Below are 20,617 nucleotides of genomic sequence, written 5' to 3'. Positions count from 1 at the left end.
ACTTGCCCGACCCCTACCTGGCCTGTCCAGGATGAGTACAGGCCTGACAAAGCCCTGTCTGAGGGCGACTTGAAGAACGCCATTCGTGTGCACCATGCTCTGGCCACCAGGGCCTCCGACTACAGCAAGAAGTCCAATGTGCTGAAGCTGAAGACAGCCGACTGGAGGGTCTTCCTCTTCCAGGCACCGTAAGTAGGAGTGGGAGCACCCTCGCTCCCACCCTGGGCTCAGGACCGCCCCATCCCCTCGCCTCGTCCACCTCAGGGGAGGCGCCCTTAGCTTCCCCTGCACAGCAGCCATGAGAGTGAGTGTATCCGTAAACAGCTTGGGTCCCTCCCCACGAGCACTGGTTCTCAAGTGTGGTCCCCTCAGCATCGCCTGAAAAACCTGTTAGAAATGCAGTTTCTCTGGTCCCACCTTAGACCTCCTGAATCAAAAACGCTGGGGATGGGCCAGCAATTGTGTTTTAACAAGCCCTCTAGGTGATTCTGATGTGCACTGAAGTCCCTAAATACAGGGCAGATGGGATCTTTATCATCCTCCACTTAAAGTCGGGGGGATGGGTGCAAAAGACTCACCCTACAGTTTCTCCGTAAGACCTTCTTTCCACTCCCCTGCACTCCATCCTCCTGTGACTTGAGATTGGGGTTTCATGTGTCAGATGAGCTTAAAAGGGGGGAGGCTGGTAAGTGAGCTCTCAGGACAGGAGTGGACGTGCCGGGCCAGGTAGTGGGGCAGGGACGAGATGGCCGAGTGGGGGTGACCAGTTTGCCAGCTGCCTCTAACAGTCCCCTGCTGGTCTCACACTCATTAGCTGCAGGCTGTTAGCTCTGAACCTGGCTGGGCAGCTTTATTTTCACATGAAAATCCAGGTCTTGCCTGGGAGCTGGGACAGAAGGGGAGCTCCCTACACAGATGTGACCAGGCCCATCCAGCCCCCATCCTGCCATCCTCCCTCACTCCTTTGCCCACTTACACGGAGGTCTTCATGCCCTCTCTGTGCCAGGCTGGTGCTGGGTACTGGGCACTGGGTGTGGGATAGGGAGTCCTACTGTGAGAAGCCAGTGCGCTCTCCCCTCCCGTCCTGTCCCCAGGAGCAAGGAAGAGATGCTGTCCTGGATCCTTAGAATCAACCTGGTGGCTGCCATCTTCTCGGCGCCTGCCTTCCCAGCTGCTGTCAGCTCCATGAAGAAGTTCTGTCGGCCCCTGCTGCCCTCCTGCACCACTCGCTTCTGCCAGGTACGAGCTCCTGGGATCACAACGCCACCTCCCCAGGCTGCCTCTGCGGTGCCAGGCCCCCCGTTCAACAGCCCTCACCTCAGCGCCTAGCCGGCGCCTGGTCCTGGGCTGAGAGACAAGCCGAAGGGGTAGATACTCTCCTCCATCTACACCGCACCCTACCCCTGTTTACAGATGGGGAGACTGAGGCCACACGCCACCCAATGGCCTGGGTGTGCCAGTGGCAGTGTGTCCTGTGGATGTGGTTGTGGTCTGTGGGCATAATGTGTGTCTGGGACGAATGGGAGAGAATGTGTGTGTCACAGGGAGCGAGCGACAGGTGAGACTTGGCTGCCCCTTCAACCAGGGCTTTTTTGCTGCCCTCATCTACCCTTAAATATTTTATTTGTAATCCTTAAAAAACTCCTACTCATTAATACTCCATTTTTCGGAGTTTTTTTTTTGAGAGGGGAGGATAAATGGTGGGCCACTACTTGTGAGGCAGAGGGCAGGGGCAGCGCCATACTTCCCTTCCTGTCAGGGCCCTTGTCCGGGGTCTTCTCCACAGAGCCCCTGGGGCTGTGCAAGCGGTGCACACTCCCCCCACGTGCACACATGCCATTCAAGCACACGCATGTTTATGTGTATACACACGTGTTGTGTACCCACACCTACACCATACTTGTGTCTGTGCGCGCGTGCACACACACACACACACACCACACACAAATGCATGCAACCCAGTGCCTGCATGGCACAAAGGGGTCTGGCTGTGCTTTGATGGCTGGGGTGTACTGTGCACTTGTCTGTGAGTGACAGTGTCTTTGGGTGTGATCCTGGGTCTGTGGCCATCAGACGTGTCCGGGCATGAATGTGAGAGACTGTGTGCATCGTATGAAGCCAGGGGGTGCCGAGGCCGGGCTGCCCCTTGGTCTAGTGGGTTTGTGTGCATGTGAGGGTTCGTAGGAGCCAGGGGCTGTGTCTGGGTGACTGTGTGTTTGTGTAAGGGAGTGTCTGTGTCCACACACAGTGTGAGGGTCTCTCATCTCCTGAGCCTGCTGGGGAGGCTCTAGGAGAGCTGATGCCAATGGCAGGAGGGGAGGAAGGAAGGCAGCGGCAGAACGTTCCCTTGGGCCTAGACCCGGCTCTGCCCCTGTGTATTTGACGACCCTGGCCAGGCCTTAGTTTCCCTTTGGTGAAGCAGCTCCTGGTGGGACAGGAGCCCTGTGACCTCCTGAGAGTGGGACCTCACAGTCCATGACTTGCCTTTGCAGGAGGAGCAGCTGCGTTCTCATGAGAATAAATTGAGGCAGGTGACTGCAGAGCTGGCTGAGCACAGGTGTCACCCGGTCGAGCGGGGCATCAAGTCCAAGGAGGCTGAGGAGAACCGGCTGAAGGAGCATTATCTCACGTTTGAGGTGGGCCCTTCAAAGGAGGGGTTTTGAAGGACAGGGCTAGAGCAGGAGGAAGGGGCCGGCTCCTGCCTTCCACATCGTTCCCCGACCAGGGGCTCCTGCTTTGGGGGCTCCCCTGAGGTAGTCGTGGACCGTGGTCTCCTGTGGGCCAATCTCTGCACAGTCCAGCTGCACAAACAATTGTGCCCTCACTTACGTCTCTCAAAGGGCACCAGACGGGTTCTACCAGAGACCCCTGTCACCCCTCTACATCTTTCTCCAAGCCCCATCCTCACCTCCCCTTTCCCCATAGGCCCAGCTTCTCGGGAAGTTTTTACGACCAAACCACAGAACGCATAAGCCCTCTCCACGTGACTTTCCCTCCTTGTGTCTCATGTGCCTCTTTCACATAGGTTTATCAAGCAGAGCACCTTGGTCTTTCCTTCTGAGCTCTCCCTGCTTTCCATCTTGTCTCTAACCCCTCCCCTGGTTCTGCCCCACCGTGGGGTGAAGGATGGTGGGGTGGACTTGGGGGAGGAAGGCAGGAACCGCTTGTCCATTTTGGACCGACCTGCACCAGGGGGGTGGACAGACACAAGAGAGGCTGAGACCAAGTCAGGAAGCCCCTGGAGCAGGAAGGGTGGGAAGTCGCCCCTCTCAGTCTCTAGATTTCCACTCTGATTTTCTACTGCAGCACAGAGGAGAGAGCAGAGCTCCCAGCATAGATCCTGACCTTTTGAAAAACATAACACTTTATAGCTTTCGGAATTCTTCTCGATTTCACTCTCTCTGTGATGTAGAAAAAGCCACACTGATTGGCAGGTGTGATTCTCTTCACTTCCCTTGTATTGATTGATTTAATCCTCATATGAACTCTGTGACGTGGGTTTTGTTATTATCCCCATTTTACAGATGGGGACATTGAGGCTTGGAGAGGTTGGATCACGTGCTTGAGGTGACACAGGAAGTGCAGGAGCCAGGATCCTAACCCAGGGAATTGACTGTAGCTCCAGAGCCCTGGTCTTTCTCACCCCCTGCCTGGCTTAACTGGGGGTGGTGGGGAGTGGTGGGGAGAATGAAGGGTAGGGGAGGTGAAGCCCCAAATGAAGGGTCTTTCAGCTCCTGTGGCAGAGCTGGGTGAGAACAGGGTCTCGTGACCCTTAGTCCCTGCCTCCCCTGGGACTGCAGTGAGGGCCTGAAGCTCAGAGTCAAGGCCTCAGACAAATCTCCCTCCTAAACGTTTACCAATTTACAGCCCCTTTAATAGCTCATGAATGTGCCTCTCTCTCCAGGCCCTCACCAACACTGGACATAATCTTTATTAATCTGATAGGTTTAACAAGTGGTGTCTTATTGCTGTTTTAATTTGGATTAAATTTTTTTTTTAAATTGTGGTTAAAAAGCATAGCATTAAAATTGATCATCTTAACATCATCTTATCATCATTTTAAAGTATATAGTTCAGTAATGTTAAGCCTGTTCACATTCTTGGGCAACCAATCTCCAGAACCTTTTCACCTTCCCAAACTGAAACTCTATAACTATTAAACAAAGACTCCTCAGCACCCTCCTCCCAGCCTCAGCCCCTGACAACCGCAGTTCTACTTTCTGTCTCTATGAATGTGACTACTCTCTAGGTACTTCATATAAATGGAATCATACAGGATTTATGTTTTTGTGACTGACCTGTGTCACTCAGCACAATGTCCTCAAGGTTCATCCGTGTTGTAGCATATGTTAGAATTTCCTTCCTTTTTAAGCTGAATACTATTCTGTTGTATTTGTATACCACGTTTTGGCTATCCTTTCATCGACTGATGGACATTTGGGTTGCTTCCATCTTTTGGCTACCATGAATAATGCTGCCATGTACATGGGTGTGCAAATGTTTCTTTGAGATCCTGCTTTCAGTCCTGCTTTTATATCCAGAAGTGGAATTGCTGAATTGCATGGTAATATTATTTTTCACTTTTTGTGGAATAGCCGCACTGTTTTCCATGGTAGCTGTACCATTTTACATTCCACCAATAGTGTACTTGGCTTCCAATTCTTCCACATCCTTACCAACACACTTGTTACTTTCTGTTTTGTTTTTGTTTTGATAGTGGTTATCTTAATGTGTTTGAGGTGATATCTCATTGTGGTTTGGATCTGCATTTTCCTGATGAATAGTGTGTGCTTATTGGTCATTAGTATATCTTTTGTGGAGAAATGTCTATTGGAGTCCTTTGCCCATCCTGAAGTTGGGCTGTGTTTTTGTTGTTGAGTTGTAGGAGGTTTTTTTTTCCCCTTTAATAGTCTGGATACTAGACCCTTACCAGATGTATGATTTGCAAATATTTTTTTCCCATTCTGTAGATTGCCTTTTCACTCTATTGACTGTCCTTTGATACAGAGAAGTTTTAAATCTTGATAAAATCCCATTTGTCTATTTTCACTCTTGTCTGTGCTTTTGGTATCATATCCAATAAGTCATTGCCAATTAATTTGGATTTTTAAAAATTATGAGTGAAATTTCTGTGCATGTCCCTTGCCTAATATTTTTATTGGGTTGTTTATCTCCTTTTTATTGATGTGTGAGAGCTCTCTAAATATTAAGGAAATTAGTCTTTTGTTATATAAGATACATTTTTTCTCATTTTGTTGTTTGTCTTTTGACTTTGTTTTTGGCCTTTCTCTGCCCTTTCCCCAGAAAAGCCGTTATGAGACCTACATCCACCTCCTGGCTGTGAAAATCAAGGTGGGCTCAGATGATCTGGAGCGGATTGAGGCCCGGCTGGCCACCCTGGAGGGGGATGACCCTTCTCTCCGCAAGACACACTCGAGCCCTGCCCTCAGCCAGGGCCATGGAACTGTGACTGGCAGCAAAGCCACGAGGGATAACACTGGGCCTGATACTTAGCTGGCATGGATGGGCAGGTCCCAGAGGCAGGCAATGCCCCCAGAGGGGTCAGTGAGCACAATTCCAGCCAGGGGCCACTCGGATCGGCTCCAGGCAGTTGTTGGGCAGCCAGGGGAGTGTGGAGAGCCCTGTGGGCCAAGGAGATGGAGATGCTATTCATGGTGTCGATCTGGCATCCTGGGGCTGCTCTGGGCCTCCGACCCTCTCCCCAGCTCTCACATCCCTCTTCACCCCAGAGCCTCATTTTCTAGGCCAGTTGTGTGCATGCTCTAGACACCATCGCAAGAAGTGGGAAGGGTGGTTGACTTCCCAGGCTCTCCTCTTCTCACAAGTTCCTCCCTTCATCTCCCTTGTTTCCGAGGGCAGGTCTTGACCCCAGGTCTCAGCTTGGACTCCCACCCTTTCTCCTCCTCCTTCCTCTGAGTTGACCAGCAGCAGGTCTGCAGACCACCAGCACTATCCTCTCCTCCTCCACTCAGCAACCTTGGGAACCACACCCCATTCTCCTGCCTCACCTGGCAATAACCCAGGACCCAGGCCTGTCCCTCAGTGCCAAGCTCTCTCCACTCAAGTGTGTGTCCACCTCATCTTCCATCCATCGAGGCCACTACTGCTTTCTTTTATATGGACATAAATGTATATATATAAGAATTATATATATATATATATATATATATATATATATAAGGAACCCCTTTAGAGATGGTTTTGGAACTGATATCAGTTAGAGGATGAAATAAGAGGTAGGAAAAGCCTATTTCAGAATGCGCTTGTTAGCAAGGAGGGCTGCTCTCTGGCCCCTGGAGGCCCTGACACTCTGGGAGGGAAGGTAGAGATAGTATGACCTCCTCTCACCCTATTTCCCCCTCTTCCGGCTGACCTGTGACTTAAACTGCTCTTACAGTTAATGCTTTGGAATAAATAGAGTGTGTGTGTGCTGCCCCGTCTGTCCCACAGGCATCCTGGGGTGTGAGTGGGATGGGACCGTGGCCCTGTTTATATTTTGGTCTTTATGTTGGTGCTGCCGGGTCTCTGAGCTCCAGAGGTGGCCTCTTGTACAGATCTACTGCTACAGGAATAAAAGACACTCTGCCTTGCAAATAGCCATTTGTCAACAAGCCCAAAGATGTTTGGTGGGGGAAGGTTATGGAAGCCATTAATTCTTGGTCTTGGGAAAAGGTGGAATGACAAGTTGTTGATTGTTTTTTAGGTTGCTATTTGTCGTACTCTTCTAGTGACTCAGAAACGCTAGTGAAGGACATGTCTGGGAAGAATAATTTTCCATGTGATGATCACAGACTAGCATCCTTTAAACCCTGCAATCCTCAGACTGACAGTGGTGGGGGTGATGGCACCTGCAATACAGCTGTGATGAGCAAATCCTTTCTATTTTTAAAATAGATTACTGTAGTTTGGCCAGCAATTTGACCTCAGTGGTAACATAGTTAGTTAATAAGCCAACCTTGCAACTAAGCAGCCAACGTTTACAAGCCCACTCACATTTGATACAAGGGACCTGTGAGCCTGTGGAGAGATGTAGTGATTTAAATCCAGGTTATTTAATTTGGATCAGCTGAGTGTATTTTATAACCAAACCATCTGGCACCTTCATTTTGCTGAGTGGAAGTAAATGTTCATTTAAGTGAAATTGAAAGAGCAATGTGGCAACATAAAAAAGCTCTCTGTACTTTTTTCTCCACGCTGTCTCAAAGGTCCTTTGAGTTTGGGGTCAGCTTCCCACCCTCTACCTCATGAGGGTGGGTGAGTGAAAGCAGAGGAGTAGGCTCCATCCGCTGCAGACACGTGTGCTTCCCTGAGCACTAGCTGTGCCTCCCATCAGTAAAAAAAACTTTTAGTTCACTTTCTTAATTGTATAATTATTTATTGTAAATTATATACGTGTACTACTGTACTAAAATATTATGTACATTATAAAACATACACAAAAGTAGAAATTTTAAAAAGATGAGTTGAAAATAAATCTAAAGCAAAGTTCTTTTTTTCTGCATTCTAATGGACCATCATATTCCCTCTACAACCTCTGCCCCTAATATGTCCATTTTCCAGGACTGTCCAAATCCAGAGACTTGGAGGACTGCAGGTGAGATGTGATAAGTGGTTTGCGCCACCTGGTGGTCCTGGGAAGTGTCCGTGGGCTCAGGGACTCCTGGGGGCCGACCCTTGAGGACAGCGTCTCTTGAGCCTCCATCCTCTCATTCAGTGAAGGTGAACAGTGCTGCACACTGTGCTGGGTGCTGGGGATACTGTGGTGAGAAAAGGATTGACCAGATCCCTGTCCACACGGGGCTCACAGTCTAGTGGGGAGGGGGACAGACAGTCACCATTTCCATTTGGGACTCTGGAAGGGCTGGGGAGGCAAGCCAAAAATGACCTGGCAGAGAGAAGAAAAAAGAATTGGAGAAGTAGGGAAGACTGACTCAGGAAGCCACCCGAATGTCCTAAGTGCTCCTGGGGGACAGGGTAGTAGTAGGAAAGTCACTTAACAGGGCTATACCTCTTCCTGACAGGCCATACTAAAGATGCCCCAAAGGCAGAATTTGAGAGGTGAGTAGAAAAGGGGCCTCTCTGGCCACACCTGCTCCTAGGTTCCATTCACACCTGTGAATGAATAGGTGGCTGATATGATGGGGAGTCAAGGAAACTGATTAGGTTCTGGCCTTAGACTCTCAGCAGGTAACTTAGAATCCAGAGCAGATAATGAAGGTACCAAATGGGGTCATGTGAAAGTCAATGAGTTAATCAAGGGGCCATTCAAAATTACTTGGGGTTACATAGAGGTAGACGGGCTCCCTGGGGGTCATGGAGGTGGTTTCTGACTAAAAATTTTGAAGGTAAAAACTTAGGGCCCTCAGAAGGATCAAATGAGGATACTAAACTGGGTCATGAAGAGGTCAGTGGGTTCACCAAGAGGTCATTCAGAATTACTTGGGGTCACATAGATGTCAATAGGTTCACCAAGAGGTCATCCAGAATTACTTTGGGTTACATAGAGGTTGGTGTGCTCATTGGAGTCATGGAAGTGGTTTCTGAGTGAAAATTTAGAAGGTATTAGCAACTCAGGCCCTCAGAAGGGTCAAATGAGGACAATAAACTGGGTCATGAAAAGGTCGATGGGTTCACCAAAAGGTCATTCAGAATTACTCAGGGTCATACAGAGATCATAAATCACATAGAGGAATTACTGGCTCTCAGAAAATTTTAGAGGCAATTTAGAGGCAATAGCAAACTCAGAGCTGGCACAGGGATCTGGATGAGATCATCAGGGGCTAGAGAAGTCAGTGATTTGCAGGTTTGTGTAGCATTTAGTTCATTAATTTCCTTTTTTTCTTTGTAACAGGTACTTTTTCTCCCAGCGTCCCCACATGAATATGTGTCTAGTTCTTTACTTTTCTCCATCACTTCCCTTTCATCCAGTTTTTGCCACTCTCTGTGTGACTCAAGAATGCAAGGCACAGGATATGGTCATCATCATCATCAAATTAGCCATTAATAGACATCTATCATGTGCCAGAAGCAATCCTGGGCACTCTATATAATCTCCACAGCAACCCTTTGAGGTAGGTATTAGCATCACCATTTCCCAGCTGAGCCAAGTGTAGCCTAGAGAAGTCACACAGCTAGTGAGGGGCAGAGCTGGAATTTGAACTAAGGCCCTGTTGATACCTAAGCCCTTTCAACCCTAAGCCTCTCTGTCCTTCGCATGTGTAGGTCTCTGAGCTGACTACACATATTCCGGGCTCATTTGTGCACACACCCACATGTCAACCACGGGAGCTCTTTGGATAGCTGACTCCTTTGTGTCTGGTTGGAACCTAATGGTTCCTGGTGATGGGCATTGGCTTAGTAACATTAATCAATGAGGGGAAAGGCTCACCCTGGACACCATCTGCCTTCTCCATGCCTGAAATCACGTACCCTTCATCAGGGACTGCAAGTTTAGACAGGCCCTGGCTTTGAGGGGATATAAAAAAACCCAACACCCTGTGGGCTTACAAGCTGCAGCAGCTGTGGTCCTCCTGGCAGCTGAGGGTACCCATTATGCCACTTTTCATGTCCACACATTGCCTGTGACACGCCTGAGGCCCCAAGGGTCATCTTGCCTCAGCTGCTTCAGTGCCAACCTCACAACCCTTCCCTCCTCACCCACCTAGGCCCAGAAACTCTTGCCTCATTCTGGCCCCTGTAGCTCCAGGGCAGGAACTGGGCCAGGGCTCTGAGGCTGAGCTCGAAGCAGAGTAATCTGCGTCAGCCCCTTGGCCAGGCTCCCCAGCAGCAGGGGGTGGTGGGTGGGGAGCTGGGGGACACCTTGTGAACGTTCTTAGAACAGGGAGGAGGGCTGGAGCCTGTCCTGGGAGTCGAAGGCAGGGAGATTGAAGGGAGGGTCTCTTCTCCCAGGTACTGCTCTGGCCCTCTCCAACCTCCACACCAACATCCATCCATCTCTATCACAGGTCTTCATCCTCTGTCTCCCTCCTCACCTGGGGGCTAGGCACACGCAGTCAAACATTAGTTATTTCTGATTTTATTTATAATATAAAAATGTTCAAGTGTCAACAGTCAGGTGTTTGGACATTTCAAGGGGCAGGTTTCCCATTTGCTTAGGATTTTTTTTTTTTTTAAACAATTACCTTTTTGACAAATTAGCAGTGGACCCAGTTTTGGAGGGTGGCGAGGTCAGGGCTGGAGAGGGAGTGGAAGTCATGGGTGGGCTAGAGGCTGGGAGTTGGGCTGTGAGAAGGAAATGGTGTTACTTTATTGCTAAGAGGGGAATCAAATACACTGTCGAGTGGCTCTTCTCGGTCCCAGCGTGACCATGCATCCAATCTAAAGAATCTGAAATGCAAAGGACATGCAGGCATAAAATAGAAAAGACGACCTGTAAACGAAGGTGCTGCAGAGGACGGAGGGGCGTCCTGGAGGCCATAGGGGAGGAGGAGCCACGAACATTGGGGCCCTGGCAGAGCTGCCCCCTCCCAGGGCCGAGGCTGTTGGGAAGACCTCTTTCTCAGTGCGCCCCTCCCTTAGCAGCTGTGAGGAGCGGGGAGGCCCCCTCCCCATTCTGGTTGCTGTCGCTGGGCCTTAGTCTCCCCCGGACGTTACCTGACCCCAACTCTAGCTCCAAACCTAGGATCCCCGCCCTCTCAGGGGGCCCAGGGCTCCAGATCTTGCACTGGGGCAAAGCTACTCCGGACCTCATGTCGTTCGTTGGGGCCCCCAGCCTCACGCCCACCCGAACCCAATCCCGCAGCCTCCTCTCTCCTGCTTTCTCTCACCACCACCTCCCATGACCCCAGCCAGCTTGGGATCCTACATTCCCTCACCCCGCAACCCAGACTTCTCTCCAGGAGCTCCAGATTAGCGTACAGCAAAAGGCACCACAATATAGGTTTCTATTAAAGAGTCAAAAAATTGGCCCATCTCTCTTTTTTTTTGTTGTTTCTTTTTTTTTTCCGAAGCTGTAAATCAGGATGTCACATATAAATAGTTTCCCTATAAAAACGTCTTTGCCGTTAGCTAGTATTATAAGACAATTTTTGCTAAAATGAAAATAAAACATTTTGTTATACCTTTTTCCTTTTATAGAAAATAAAAATATTTTTATTTCTTTTTTTCCCTCCTTTCTCTCTCCAGTCGGCGGTCTCTGTTCTCCTTAAAGACAGTGGGGCGGGCGAGGCGGAGGGGGCGGCGGGGGCCCTAGAGGGGCCCCGAGTCCTGCTTGGCCCGCGGGGGCGGCCCGCGGCTGTGTCTGCTGCTGGCCCGCGTGCTGTGGCTGTCCAGGGAGTAGTAAGTCCTGCTGTCGGCCGCCGGGCAGAGCGGCGGCGAGTCCGAGCGCAGCGCGTCGTGCGCCGCACGCAGGCCGAGGAAAGGCGTGCTCTCGGCCGCCAGCGCCCCGTCCGCGTCGTCCGCTTCGTCGTCCGAGGCGGAAGCCGAGCCGCCTCCCGAGCCGCTGCTCAGCGACAGCGAGTCCCGCGCCGCGCGTGCGCGCTGCGCCGCCAGCCCGTTGAGGCGCGAGCGGCGCCAGCGCCGGGGTCCAGCAGACGTCCTACGGGACGCGCCGCGGGCGCGCGGCCGCGGCGGCGGCGGCGGGGGCGCGCACTCCTGCGTGGTCTCGTACTCGTCGTCCTCGGGGATGCGGAAAGGGCTGGCGGGCAGACTGCCCAGGCTGCCGCCTAGGGCGCAGGCCCCGCGCCGCGGCCCCGGTCCCGCCGCGGGGTAGTAGTAGCTGTCGTAGCTGCGCTGCATGTCCGCACCGGTCCCGGGCCCTGGACCGGGGCCGGGGGGCGCTGGGTGCCGCAGGAGCGGCTGCTGCTCCGCCAGGCGGTAGCTGATGGGCGCGGCCGGCGGCAGCGACACGGCGTGCGCCGAGTTGGGGGACGTGATCTCGAAAGTCGGCACCTGCGTGGCCAGCGAGTAATGGAAGTCCACGGGAGAGAGGCGCGCGGGCGTGGTCAGGGCCGACACATACCTGCGGGGAGAGGCAGAGACGTGGGCCGGTGGCCAGGGGATGGGGCGGACCTGATGCAAAGCAGTGGTCTAGCCCAGGATCCCTCTTGCAAGAACCATGCTGGTATTCCTCAGTGGCCGTAATAAATTTCCTTAATTTCTCTGAGCCTCAGTTTGCTTATCTGTGAAACGGGAGTAACCACAGTGCTCATTCCGTAGCGTTGTTGGATGATTCCATAAACGTATCAGTGGTCCTTGGCTGTGGGGATGCTCACAGTCACCAGTGCTCCTGAATGGTTACTTCGGGTGAGGCTAAGGCTGGGGCATTTTACATATGTGATCTCATCTAATACAGTAATTCTATAAGAGGCTTCTGTTAGTCCCGTACTACACACGTGAGGAAAAAGACTCAGAACATTTAATTGACTTACTCAAGGTTCACACAGCCAGGAAGTGGTTGAGCTGGGATGTGAACCCAGGCCAGGCAGGAACCAGAACTCATACTGCCCAATTCCTCATTCTAGTCCCTGCATTCAGCCACCCCTGTGACTTGGACTTACCTCCCCTCCGGGACAGTTCATCCCATGGCTGATGGCTACAGTGGGGAAATATTTTCCTTTTTAAGTTGAAGCTAAAAGCTGCCTCAGGGAAGTGACTGCTCCCACCTCAGTTAGGGCCCTCAGCCCAGAGCTCACAGTTACCAAGACCTCACTGAAGTGTCTCTGCTTGGGGCTAAAGACCACCAGTTCCTTCAAAAGTGTGCCCTTGCTAATATCTCCCACTCTGGGTCCCAGGCACCTGTCCCTTTTCTTTCTCCACATTTCCCTTTCTGAGCCAACTGGCCTCTTGCCCAACCATTATCCACCTTGGGACAGGGACCACCCACCTCCCTGCCTCTCTTCCAAACTGTAAAGCTGGGCACCTCATTGCTCTCCAGAGTCCCCATTACTGTTTTTCAGAATCATCTGACTCCTCTCTCTTCCCTCTCCCACATGCACATCCATCATGTCCTACCCGTCCCCTTTCTCCGGGAATACCCTCCACCCTGCTCCACTCCATCCCGGGACTAGATGTTCACTCTGGCCATTCCCCCACCCCAGTGTCTTTCCTCCTTCAGCCTATGCAGTTCCCAGAACAATCTTTTTTTGGCCATGTGGCATGTGGGATCCTAGTCCCCCTACGAACCTGCGCCCCCTGCAGTGGAAGCGTGGAGCCTCAAACCACTGGACTGCCAGGGAATTCCCTCCCAAAGCAATCTTTTAAAGTCATATCTCTGCTTTAGGAGGCCCTTCCTGCTTACCCACCCAGGGCCACTGGCCATCTATCTGGCCCCAGCCTGCCTGTTCAGGCCCAGCTCCACTCTCCTCACAGCCCACCCTGCTCTAGGTGCCTCACCAGCCATGTCCTTAGTGCCTCTGCTGGAACAGCTCAAGTTGTTCCCCTTGCCTGGAAGTCTTTCCCTGCCTTGCCTCTCTACCTCCCATCCATTAAGGCAGGGGTCCCCAACCCCCAGGCCGCGGACCAGTACCCGTCTGTGGCCTGTTAGGAACCAGGCCGCACAGCAGGAGGTGTGTGGCCGGAGCGACTGAAGCTTCATCTGTATTTATAGCCACTCCCCATGGCTTGCATTACCACCTGAGCTCTGCCTCCTGTCAGCATTATGGTGAGTTGTATAATTATTTCATTATATATTACAATGTAATAATAATAGAAATAAAGTGCACAATAAAGGAATCATCCCGAAACCATCCCCCCGCCCCCGTCTGTGGAAAAACTGTCTTCCACAAAACCGGTCCCTGGTGCCAAAAAGGTTGGGGACTGCTGCATTAAGAAGTCCTGTTGCTCTTGTTACTACTAACCATAGCTCCACCTAGTGAGCACCAGCGCCATGTCAGGTAAAAGGCGAAGAGCTTTGCGCATGATCTTAGGGTGGCCTTCAGAAGAACCACGCACTACAGGTGTAATGCTCCCTGTTCTACAGCTGAGGAAACAGGCACAGAGGTGACCAACCTGCCCCAAGTCACACAGGTGGTGGGGCTGGGCTTGGAAAGGTTGGTCTTGGAAAACCTAGCTGCTTCCCAGAGCCTACCGTCAGACTGGGTTTCTCTGCCCTGGTGGGGTGTCCTATGCTTAGCACTTTCCATAGGCAGCTGTGAGCTTCAGTGGTTTTGTGTCCATGACCGGCATGGAGTAGGCTGAATTGAAGCCTTCTCCACCCCAGCCTGGAGTTCCTAGTACCATGCCCCTTTTTCTGCTCTCCTCCCACAGATCCCAGTTGCCAAGGGGAGAGCAAGATGGAGGCTGGCCCCCTGCAACTCCTGGCTTGGAGTCAGGGAAGAAGGGAAGGTTCCTGGGTCTCATTGCATTCATTGCTCAGGAACCCAATGGCATCTTGATCCATGGAGGCCTAGTTGCTGATACTTCCAGGGCCTTCAGGCATTCTTGGCTCATTCCCATCCTGCACTCACCGGTTTACTCACAGACAGCCTCCCCTCCCACTCTTCAGCCTGCTCAGTCTTGGTGTCTGTTTCTCCCGGGACATGGGGCCTCTAGGTGACACCAGGGTAGGGCAACTGTATGTTCTGGTTTGTCCATGCCAGACCCTGTTTGTTCCTGATGTTCTACTGCAATTAGTAATAACATCCCCTTCTACTCTGAAGAGTGTCCTAGTAGAACAATTAAATTAAATGGTCATAACACACCAGGGTCTACTGGCTGTAGTCCCAGCCTGTCATTAACATGTTGATGACTCCGAGCAGACCATTTAACTTTTCAGGGACCTTGCTTGCGCATCTGGAGAATGGGGATGAGGCTCTTTGAAGTGTTTCTGAGGTGACCTAAGGGTCAGCCCTGGGTCAGTGGTGCCAGCTCTCTGGCTACAGTGGGGCACAGGTCACGGGGTAGGAACTGACCTCTCGCTGTGTGGGGAGTCACGCAGGGAGTCTATGGAGTCGTGGTAAGGTGGCACTGCAGCCCTGCGCTGCTCCTCTAGGCTGTAGGCTGCCGCCCGCCGTGCCCGCGCCTCCACACACGCTGGGCTGTTGCACTTGCTGGTGCCCACTGATGACAGCATGATGCCCGATTGGGAGTCGGAGGTCAGGCTCTCAGAATGTTCCAGGCTCCACGTGTGGCTCTCATGCCTGGAGAAGCCAGGTGGAAGTGAGGTGAGGTCAGGAAGGAGCCGGGCAGCCCAGCACGTGTGGTCCCAGGCCCACCCCTTCCCTGGTTCTTCATTCCATCTCAGGCTCCCTCAGCTCACTGCCCTTCACTCTGGGCTGATGTGTAACATCATAAATGCCAAACCCCGGTTTTGGGAGGAGGAGAGCTGGAGGCCTGTGGATGGGTGAGCTGCAGTGTGCAGAGGCCTCTTCCTTTCCTCTCTGCAACCAACCTCTCCTTAGCCTCCCTGTCTGGGACCCTTCCACTCCCATGGTCCTTAGCCACTTGCCTTAAGAGCCCAGCCCCAGTGGCCAATATATGGGGACCCTGCCTATTCTGTGCTGCTCCCCAGGGAAGAAAGGGGCCAACCACGTTCTTTCTTGAGCTGTCTGAGCCTGTGTGCTTGTGTGGACAGGCCTCCCTACCTCTGGAGAGGAGGCTAAGGTGGACTAGGTTCACGTGGGAAACCCAGGAGAGGGTGTCAAATAGCTGTGGGTATTCGAGTGAGCAGGTACTTTATGCCAGGTGAAGTGGTGCTGATGAGGCCCAAACAAAACCAAATGTTAGGTGGGAGCACAGTGATGCTGTTGTTCCTCTGGGGCTGGTTTAGACTAGAAAAGGGAATCCGGTCTGTGAGGACCTGGATGTACGTTTGGTGGTGGGTTCTGGTTTGAAGCCCCTCACCTCCACCCTTCTGCTCACAGGGACCCTCAATACAGACCCCAGCCTGGCTGGGGAGTTTGGTGTGTGTCCCCAGGCAGGTGTGTGGTGCGCATGTGCACGCCCTGAGGGCGTGCATACAGGAGTCTGCAAGGCTGCGTGGGCCTTGGTGGTGCCCACCTGTGGCTGGAGGTGGGCGTGGCTGTGGAGCAGTGGTGAGAAGGAGAACAGGAGTGGCTCCCAGAGAAGGTGGTCTCCGTTTCCCTCCGGATGACATGGTCTGTGGCTGGCACATTCTTGGAGATATACTGGAACAGACAGAGGGTTTTTTGGCAGGGGGGCAGTTAGTGACAGATGACCAAGTTGACCCTCCTTCCCGGTGGGCAGGGGAAGTGAGGCAGTAAGCTCCAGGTTGCAGGGGCGGTGGTGGTCCACTGGATAAGCAACTCGGTGTTAGGGCAGCAATGGCCCCTGGAAATCAATCCCCCGACCTCCCTTAAGGAAGTGGGCCAAGCGAGGCTAAGTCATCCTGGTGAGGCAAGGCTAGGCTAGCAGGCAAGGCTGAGCACAGGATGGGCCGGCCGCCTCCCTGGCCCATTCTTGCAGGGGGCATAAGAAGGCGGGCTACACAGCAAGGGGTCAGAGTGGGGCCTGGGAACACCACTCACGTCTGCCATCTGGATCTCCTCAGGGTCCAGCCGGGGATGGCTGGGCCCATTGGCCAAGCTCCGGTTCTGGTGGGCTGGACACATGTTCTGTCGAAGGTGGTTATGCATCTGCTTCCGCTGTTTTCTGCACAGGGGAAGGTGCATTAGCCTGACACCCCCTCCCCGCCTCCCCTGGCACACACGAAGTATGAGCTTCCCTAGCTGTTACTCCAGGGAACTAGTCTACGTGTGCCGGGACTGGACTGCCGTGGCAGTCTCCTGCTACTGCTCTTTCCTGTGCTCAGGCTGCCTTCAGCCAGGACCCCTTCAATCAACCGCCTACATCATCACTACCAGCCGGAATTCAGCAGGACCTGAGCGTAGTGGTAATGAGCTTTGGCTCTGCTGAGAGAGCAGAACTCTACTACTTTCTAGCTGTGTAACTCTGGGCAAATTACTTAAACTATCCATGTTTCACTTTCCTCATCTGTAAAACGGACTGATCATCTACGCATTCCAAAGACCATTGAGGATTAAGAGTAGATAAAATATTCAAGCACAGTGCTGGCCCACTTCCTGCATTCATTTATTTGGTATCTATTGGGTTTTTACTATGTGCCAGATGCTGTTTTGGAGCAGAGGAGATAGATATGGTTCCTGCCCTCACGGAGCTTGCAGGCCAGTAGGAGAGGCAGATGATAAACACATAAACAAATAAACAAACAAGATACTTTCAGCAAAGTGCTATGGAGAAAATAAAACAGGATGCTGTGGTCAGGGAGTCAAGACCTGTGGGGCTACTTCACTTCGGCACCTATTAAGTGCTCAATACATTTGTTTTGTAATCAACAAGTTTAATCATGTCACTCCCCTGTTAAAGCCCCTTCACTGGGCTTCAGAATCCTGTTTCCTCTCCCCAGCCCTGTCTCTCACTGCCCTTTCCCCACCCCAGCTTGCTGCATCCTTGGAGGGCTTGTTTCTGATCCTACACTGTGCCTCTCTGGCCTCTGGGCCTTTGCATCCAATTGCAGCACATTCTCTGCCTCTTCACCTGCTAACTCCTGCTCATCTCTCAGGCCCGGCCTAAATGCACGTTTCTCAGGGAAACCCTCCCTGCCCTCTAGCTGAGGTTAGGCACCCCTGAAATACAACCTGTAACACTGGACCTCTTGCTTAGAGCACTGGCCATGTGCCTGGTACAGGGCCTGGTGTCCAGCAGGCATTGAATGAAAGTTTGTTGAAGAAATAAGTAAATATAGTAGGGGTTAGAACATGAGGCTTGCTTCTCCCCCCAGTGCTTGGCCTCAATTTTCCTGTGTGGGCCCAGTCTCCTCCTGTGGGCTCCCTGAACCCTAAACCCCAAGGCTGGCGGGCCTTAGATCTCATAGATAGGGGCAGCAGGAGTCAAGACCCAGGGGCTCAGTCCCCCAAATGGTGGCTATGCCCAGACTCTTGCTTTCCGCATAAGAACAGATATGACAAACTCTTTCTGTACCACATCACTCTACAACCTGCAATGGCTCCCTATCATCTGTAGGATAAACCCAGGTCCCCAAGCTTGACATTCAAGGCCCTGTGGTGCCATGCAGGTTCCAGCTGTTCTTTTAGACTCGGGCACCTTTTTAAAATTGACCCCAGCCCTCTGCTCCAGCTAGCCTCAGCTGCTCAAGCTCCATGAGCACAGCTGACCCTCTCCTGCATTTGTCCTTTAGCTCGCACTCTTCTACTGGAATTGTCCAGCCCCTTTCCTTGCTCCAAGGTTCTGATGCCACCTTTCCTTTGCCCAGGGGTGGCCCAACCCCATCTTCTCTGTATTCCTGCTTGGACTGCTCCTAGGTGGGATTAGGCAGTGCCCTGTGAAGTCTCTTTTTCCCCTGAGAAGGTGCCTCCCTCTCTGTGCTTGCCCACCCCCAACACTGCCCCAGTGCCTGCCTACCTGACAGGGCAGATCCTCCCTCACAGGATCCTCTGAGGTACTAGAGGATCACACTCATTTTACAGATGAGAACTCAGAGAAGCTCATCCATTTCCTCAGGGTCACAGGAAATGGTCGAGCTGAATTAGAACCCAGATCTATCTTCTTCCACCGCCTGGGCTTATGACCGTTCTTGTGCAGTCCTCTGGGGCCTGTCTACCCCACCCTCTGCTCCTGCTTCTTGGCCCAGCCCTCTGGCCCCTCACCAGCTGCAGAAGCCCGACAACTCACTTGGTCTTGCAGTAGGCGACCACGCAGACGATGCCCACGACCAGCAGAGCCACGCAAATGCCGGTGATAGTCAGGACCCTTTTCTGGTACAGCTCCTCGGCTTCTGCAGAGGTAGAGGGCGTGAAGGGGCAGGGTGGGAGGCAGACCCGTAGAGACAGTGCTGCAGACCGTCCCCCTGCCCCGCAAACCCCGGGCTCTCTCCAGCTCAGGTGCTGCCCCGCTCCCATCCATCTCACTCCTCCCCCAGCCAGTTCCCTCCTTCCTGCTTTCCTGAACTCCACCCACCTGTGGATCTCATCACAATTGACTACACCTGAGTTCACCTTCCCAAACCCGTGCTCTGCCTGGAGCATGTGAGTGGAAAATGCAGGGGGATGGGTGGAGGAGGTGGGATGGAGGTGAAGTTCCCAAGGTCATAGGGGAGGGTAACCCACTATGGCCTGGTGGCTGCAAAGAGCCTTGATGGGCTGGGGGAAGCTGGTCTTCATGGTGGTGAACATGCTGACCCTGGGCAAAGGCCTGGCTGGCCACTTTGGCTTCCTTAAGAAGGTGGAGAGTGGCTTGTTCTGGGCTGGAGACAGGACATGAGGCCCAGAGGCTGGACTTAGGAGGGATGCCAGGACCAAGAGCAGGAACAGAGCAGACCAGGCCCACAGAGGCGGGAGAGGGGAGAAAGGCCTTGGTTTATCCCTGCAGCTCGGTCAGGGTTGTGGCCCTGGCCCACTCCAGCTCTCCCCATCTCTGCTTGTCAGAGACCCACGAGTGGCAGCACAGCCCCCTGGCGCCTAGGACAGCCCTTGTGCTCAAGGAGCAGCCTCCACCCTTCTGAAGGAGCTGAGCTAGACTGGGCCTCAAAGCCCTCAAAAAGACCCAACTATCCCCTCTACCTCTACTCCCACTTTTTGGTGGGGCAACCCCTACGCTTCTAGAACAGAGAAAGCCTGGAGGAAGCAAAGGAAAAAGGTGACAGCACCAGACATGGTCAAGGCCTACAGCCTAGACATCCCGCCCTTGCTCCGGCTCCCATCTGCTGGCCGGCCCCTCCCCATCGCTCCCCTCCCACCAGCACAGGGATAAGTGGGGGTGGGACCCAAAGCCTTGGTGGAGCCCTGGGCAGTGTCCCTAAGCCCCCAGGCTTGCAGGGTCTCCTGTGGCAAAGGTACGCCCAGCAGCAAACACTGGGTACAAAGCCCCAGGCACACATACCTGGAGGACTGTGCCCGTCTGACACACAGACAGACCCTTCACAACAATACACACGGCCGCCACGCACGCGATCACACCCACTGACATAGTCATGCAGAGTCGTGAACAAACAGCCCTCCACCCCAGATCCCCACCTCCAGGCTCTGTGGTCCTCGTCCTGCCTCCGGTTCTCATCCCCAGCCACGCCTCAGTCCTCCACTCAGGCCTCTGTCTCCATCACTCCTTTGAGACCGCTCTCGTCATCGTCACCAACAACCCCCCCCCCCCCGCCAAGTCTGTGGTTCGCTTCCCTCTCAGCAGACTCCCCCTGCTGGGCCCACTTTCCGGGATGGTCTTCCCTCCTGGGTTTCCTCCCCCTGCACTGGCTCATCTCTCTGTCTCAGTTGCTACTTCCCCCTCTTCCATGTGGGCTGCAGGGTCCAGGCCCAGAGCTCTCAGGCTTCTTCTTCTCTCCCTGCCTTTTCTCCCTCCGTCATCTCACCCAGACTCAGACTTGAAATACCATCTGTATGCAGCTGAATCTCACGTTTCTCTCTCCTGCCCTGACCTCTTCCGGAGCTCCAGATTCCTATATTCAAGGGCCATGGCCAAGCAGAAGCACTGATTCCCCACCCTCGTTCCCTGCTCTTCCCATCTCTTCAGTGGCGACACCACCTTTCCTGTTAAACCAGCCCCAGACCTTAGAATCATTCCTGATCTTCCCACCCACTCTGGTACCTGATCCATCAGCAAGTCGTCTCAGCTCTCCCTCCCAAGTAGA

At 53.0% G+C, this 20,617-nt stretch overlaps 2 protein-coding genes across 2 annotated transcripts in view; one reads left to right on the top strand and one right to left on the bottom strand.

Annotated features, from left to right (window-relative positions):
* The window catches only part of PSD2 (pleckstrin and Sec7 domain containing 2), a gene marked incomplete at its 3' end in the record, with an annotated part of 36,337 nt that extends 30,823 nt beyond the window's left edge, over positions 1-5,514 (top strand). The window contains exons 12-15 of the mRNA XM_082835543.1: positions 31-188; positions 1,095-1,239; positions 2,493-2,636; positions 5,305-5,514. Coding sequence (XP_082691669.1) covers positions 31-188; positions 1,095-1,239; positions 2,493-2,636; positions 5,305-5,514 — 657 coding nt within the window. The remainder of the gene's footprint in view (positions 1-30; positions 189-1,094; positions 1,240-2,492; positions 2,637-5,304) is intronic.
* A 5,370-nt stretch (positions 5,515-10,884) lies between these two features.
* Positions 10,885-20,617, bottom strand: part of NRG2 (neuregulin 2) — a 179,017-nt gene continuing 169,284 nt past the window's right edge. The window contains exons 6-10 of the mRNA XM_082836860.1: positions 18,652-18,754; positions 16,467-16,590; positions 15,979-16,106; positions 14,892-15,119; positions 10,885-12,001 (exon numbers count right to left, since the gene is read on the bottom strand). Of these exons, the coding sequence (XP_082692986.1) occupies positions 11,230-12,001; positions 14,892-15,119; positions 15,979-16,106; positions 16,467-16,590; positions 18,652-18,754 (1,355 nt within the window). The 3' untranslated portion in view covers positions 10,885-11,229. The remainder of the gene's footprint in view (positions 12,002-14,891; positions 15,120-15,978; positions 16,107-16,466; positions 16,591-18,651; positions 18,755-20,617) is intronic.

This window comes from Leucopleurus acutus (genome assembly GCF_964270905.1).
Source record: "Leucopleurus acutus genome assembly, chromosome: 3".
Taxonomy (NCBI): Eukaryota; Metazoa; Chordata; class Mammalia; order Artiodactyla; family Delphinidae; genus Leucopleurus; species Leucopleurus acutus.
This window is presented reverse-complemented; position numbering and strand designations above follow the sequence as displayed.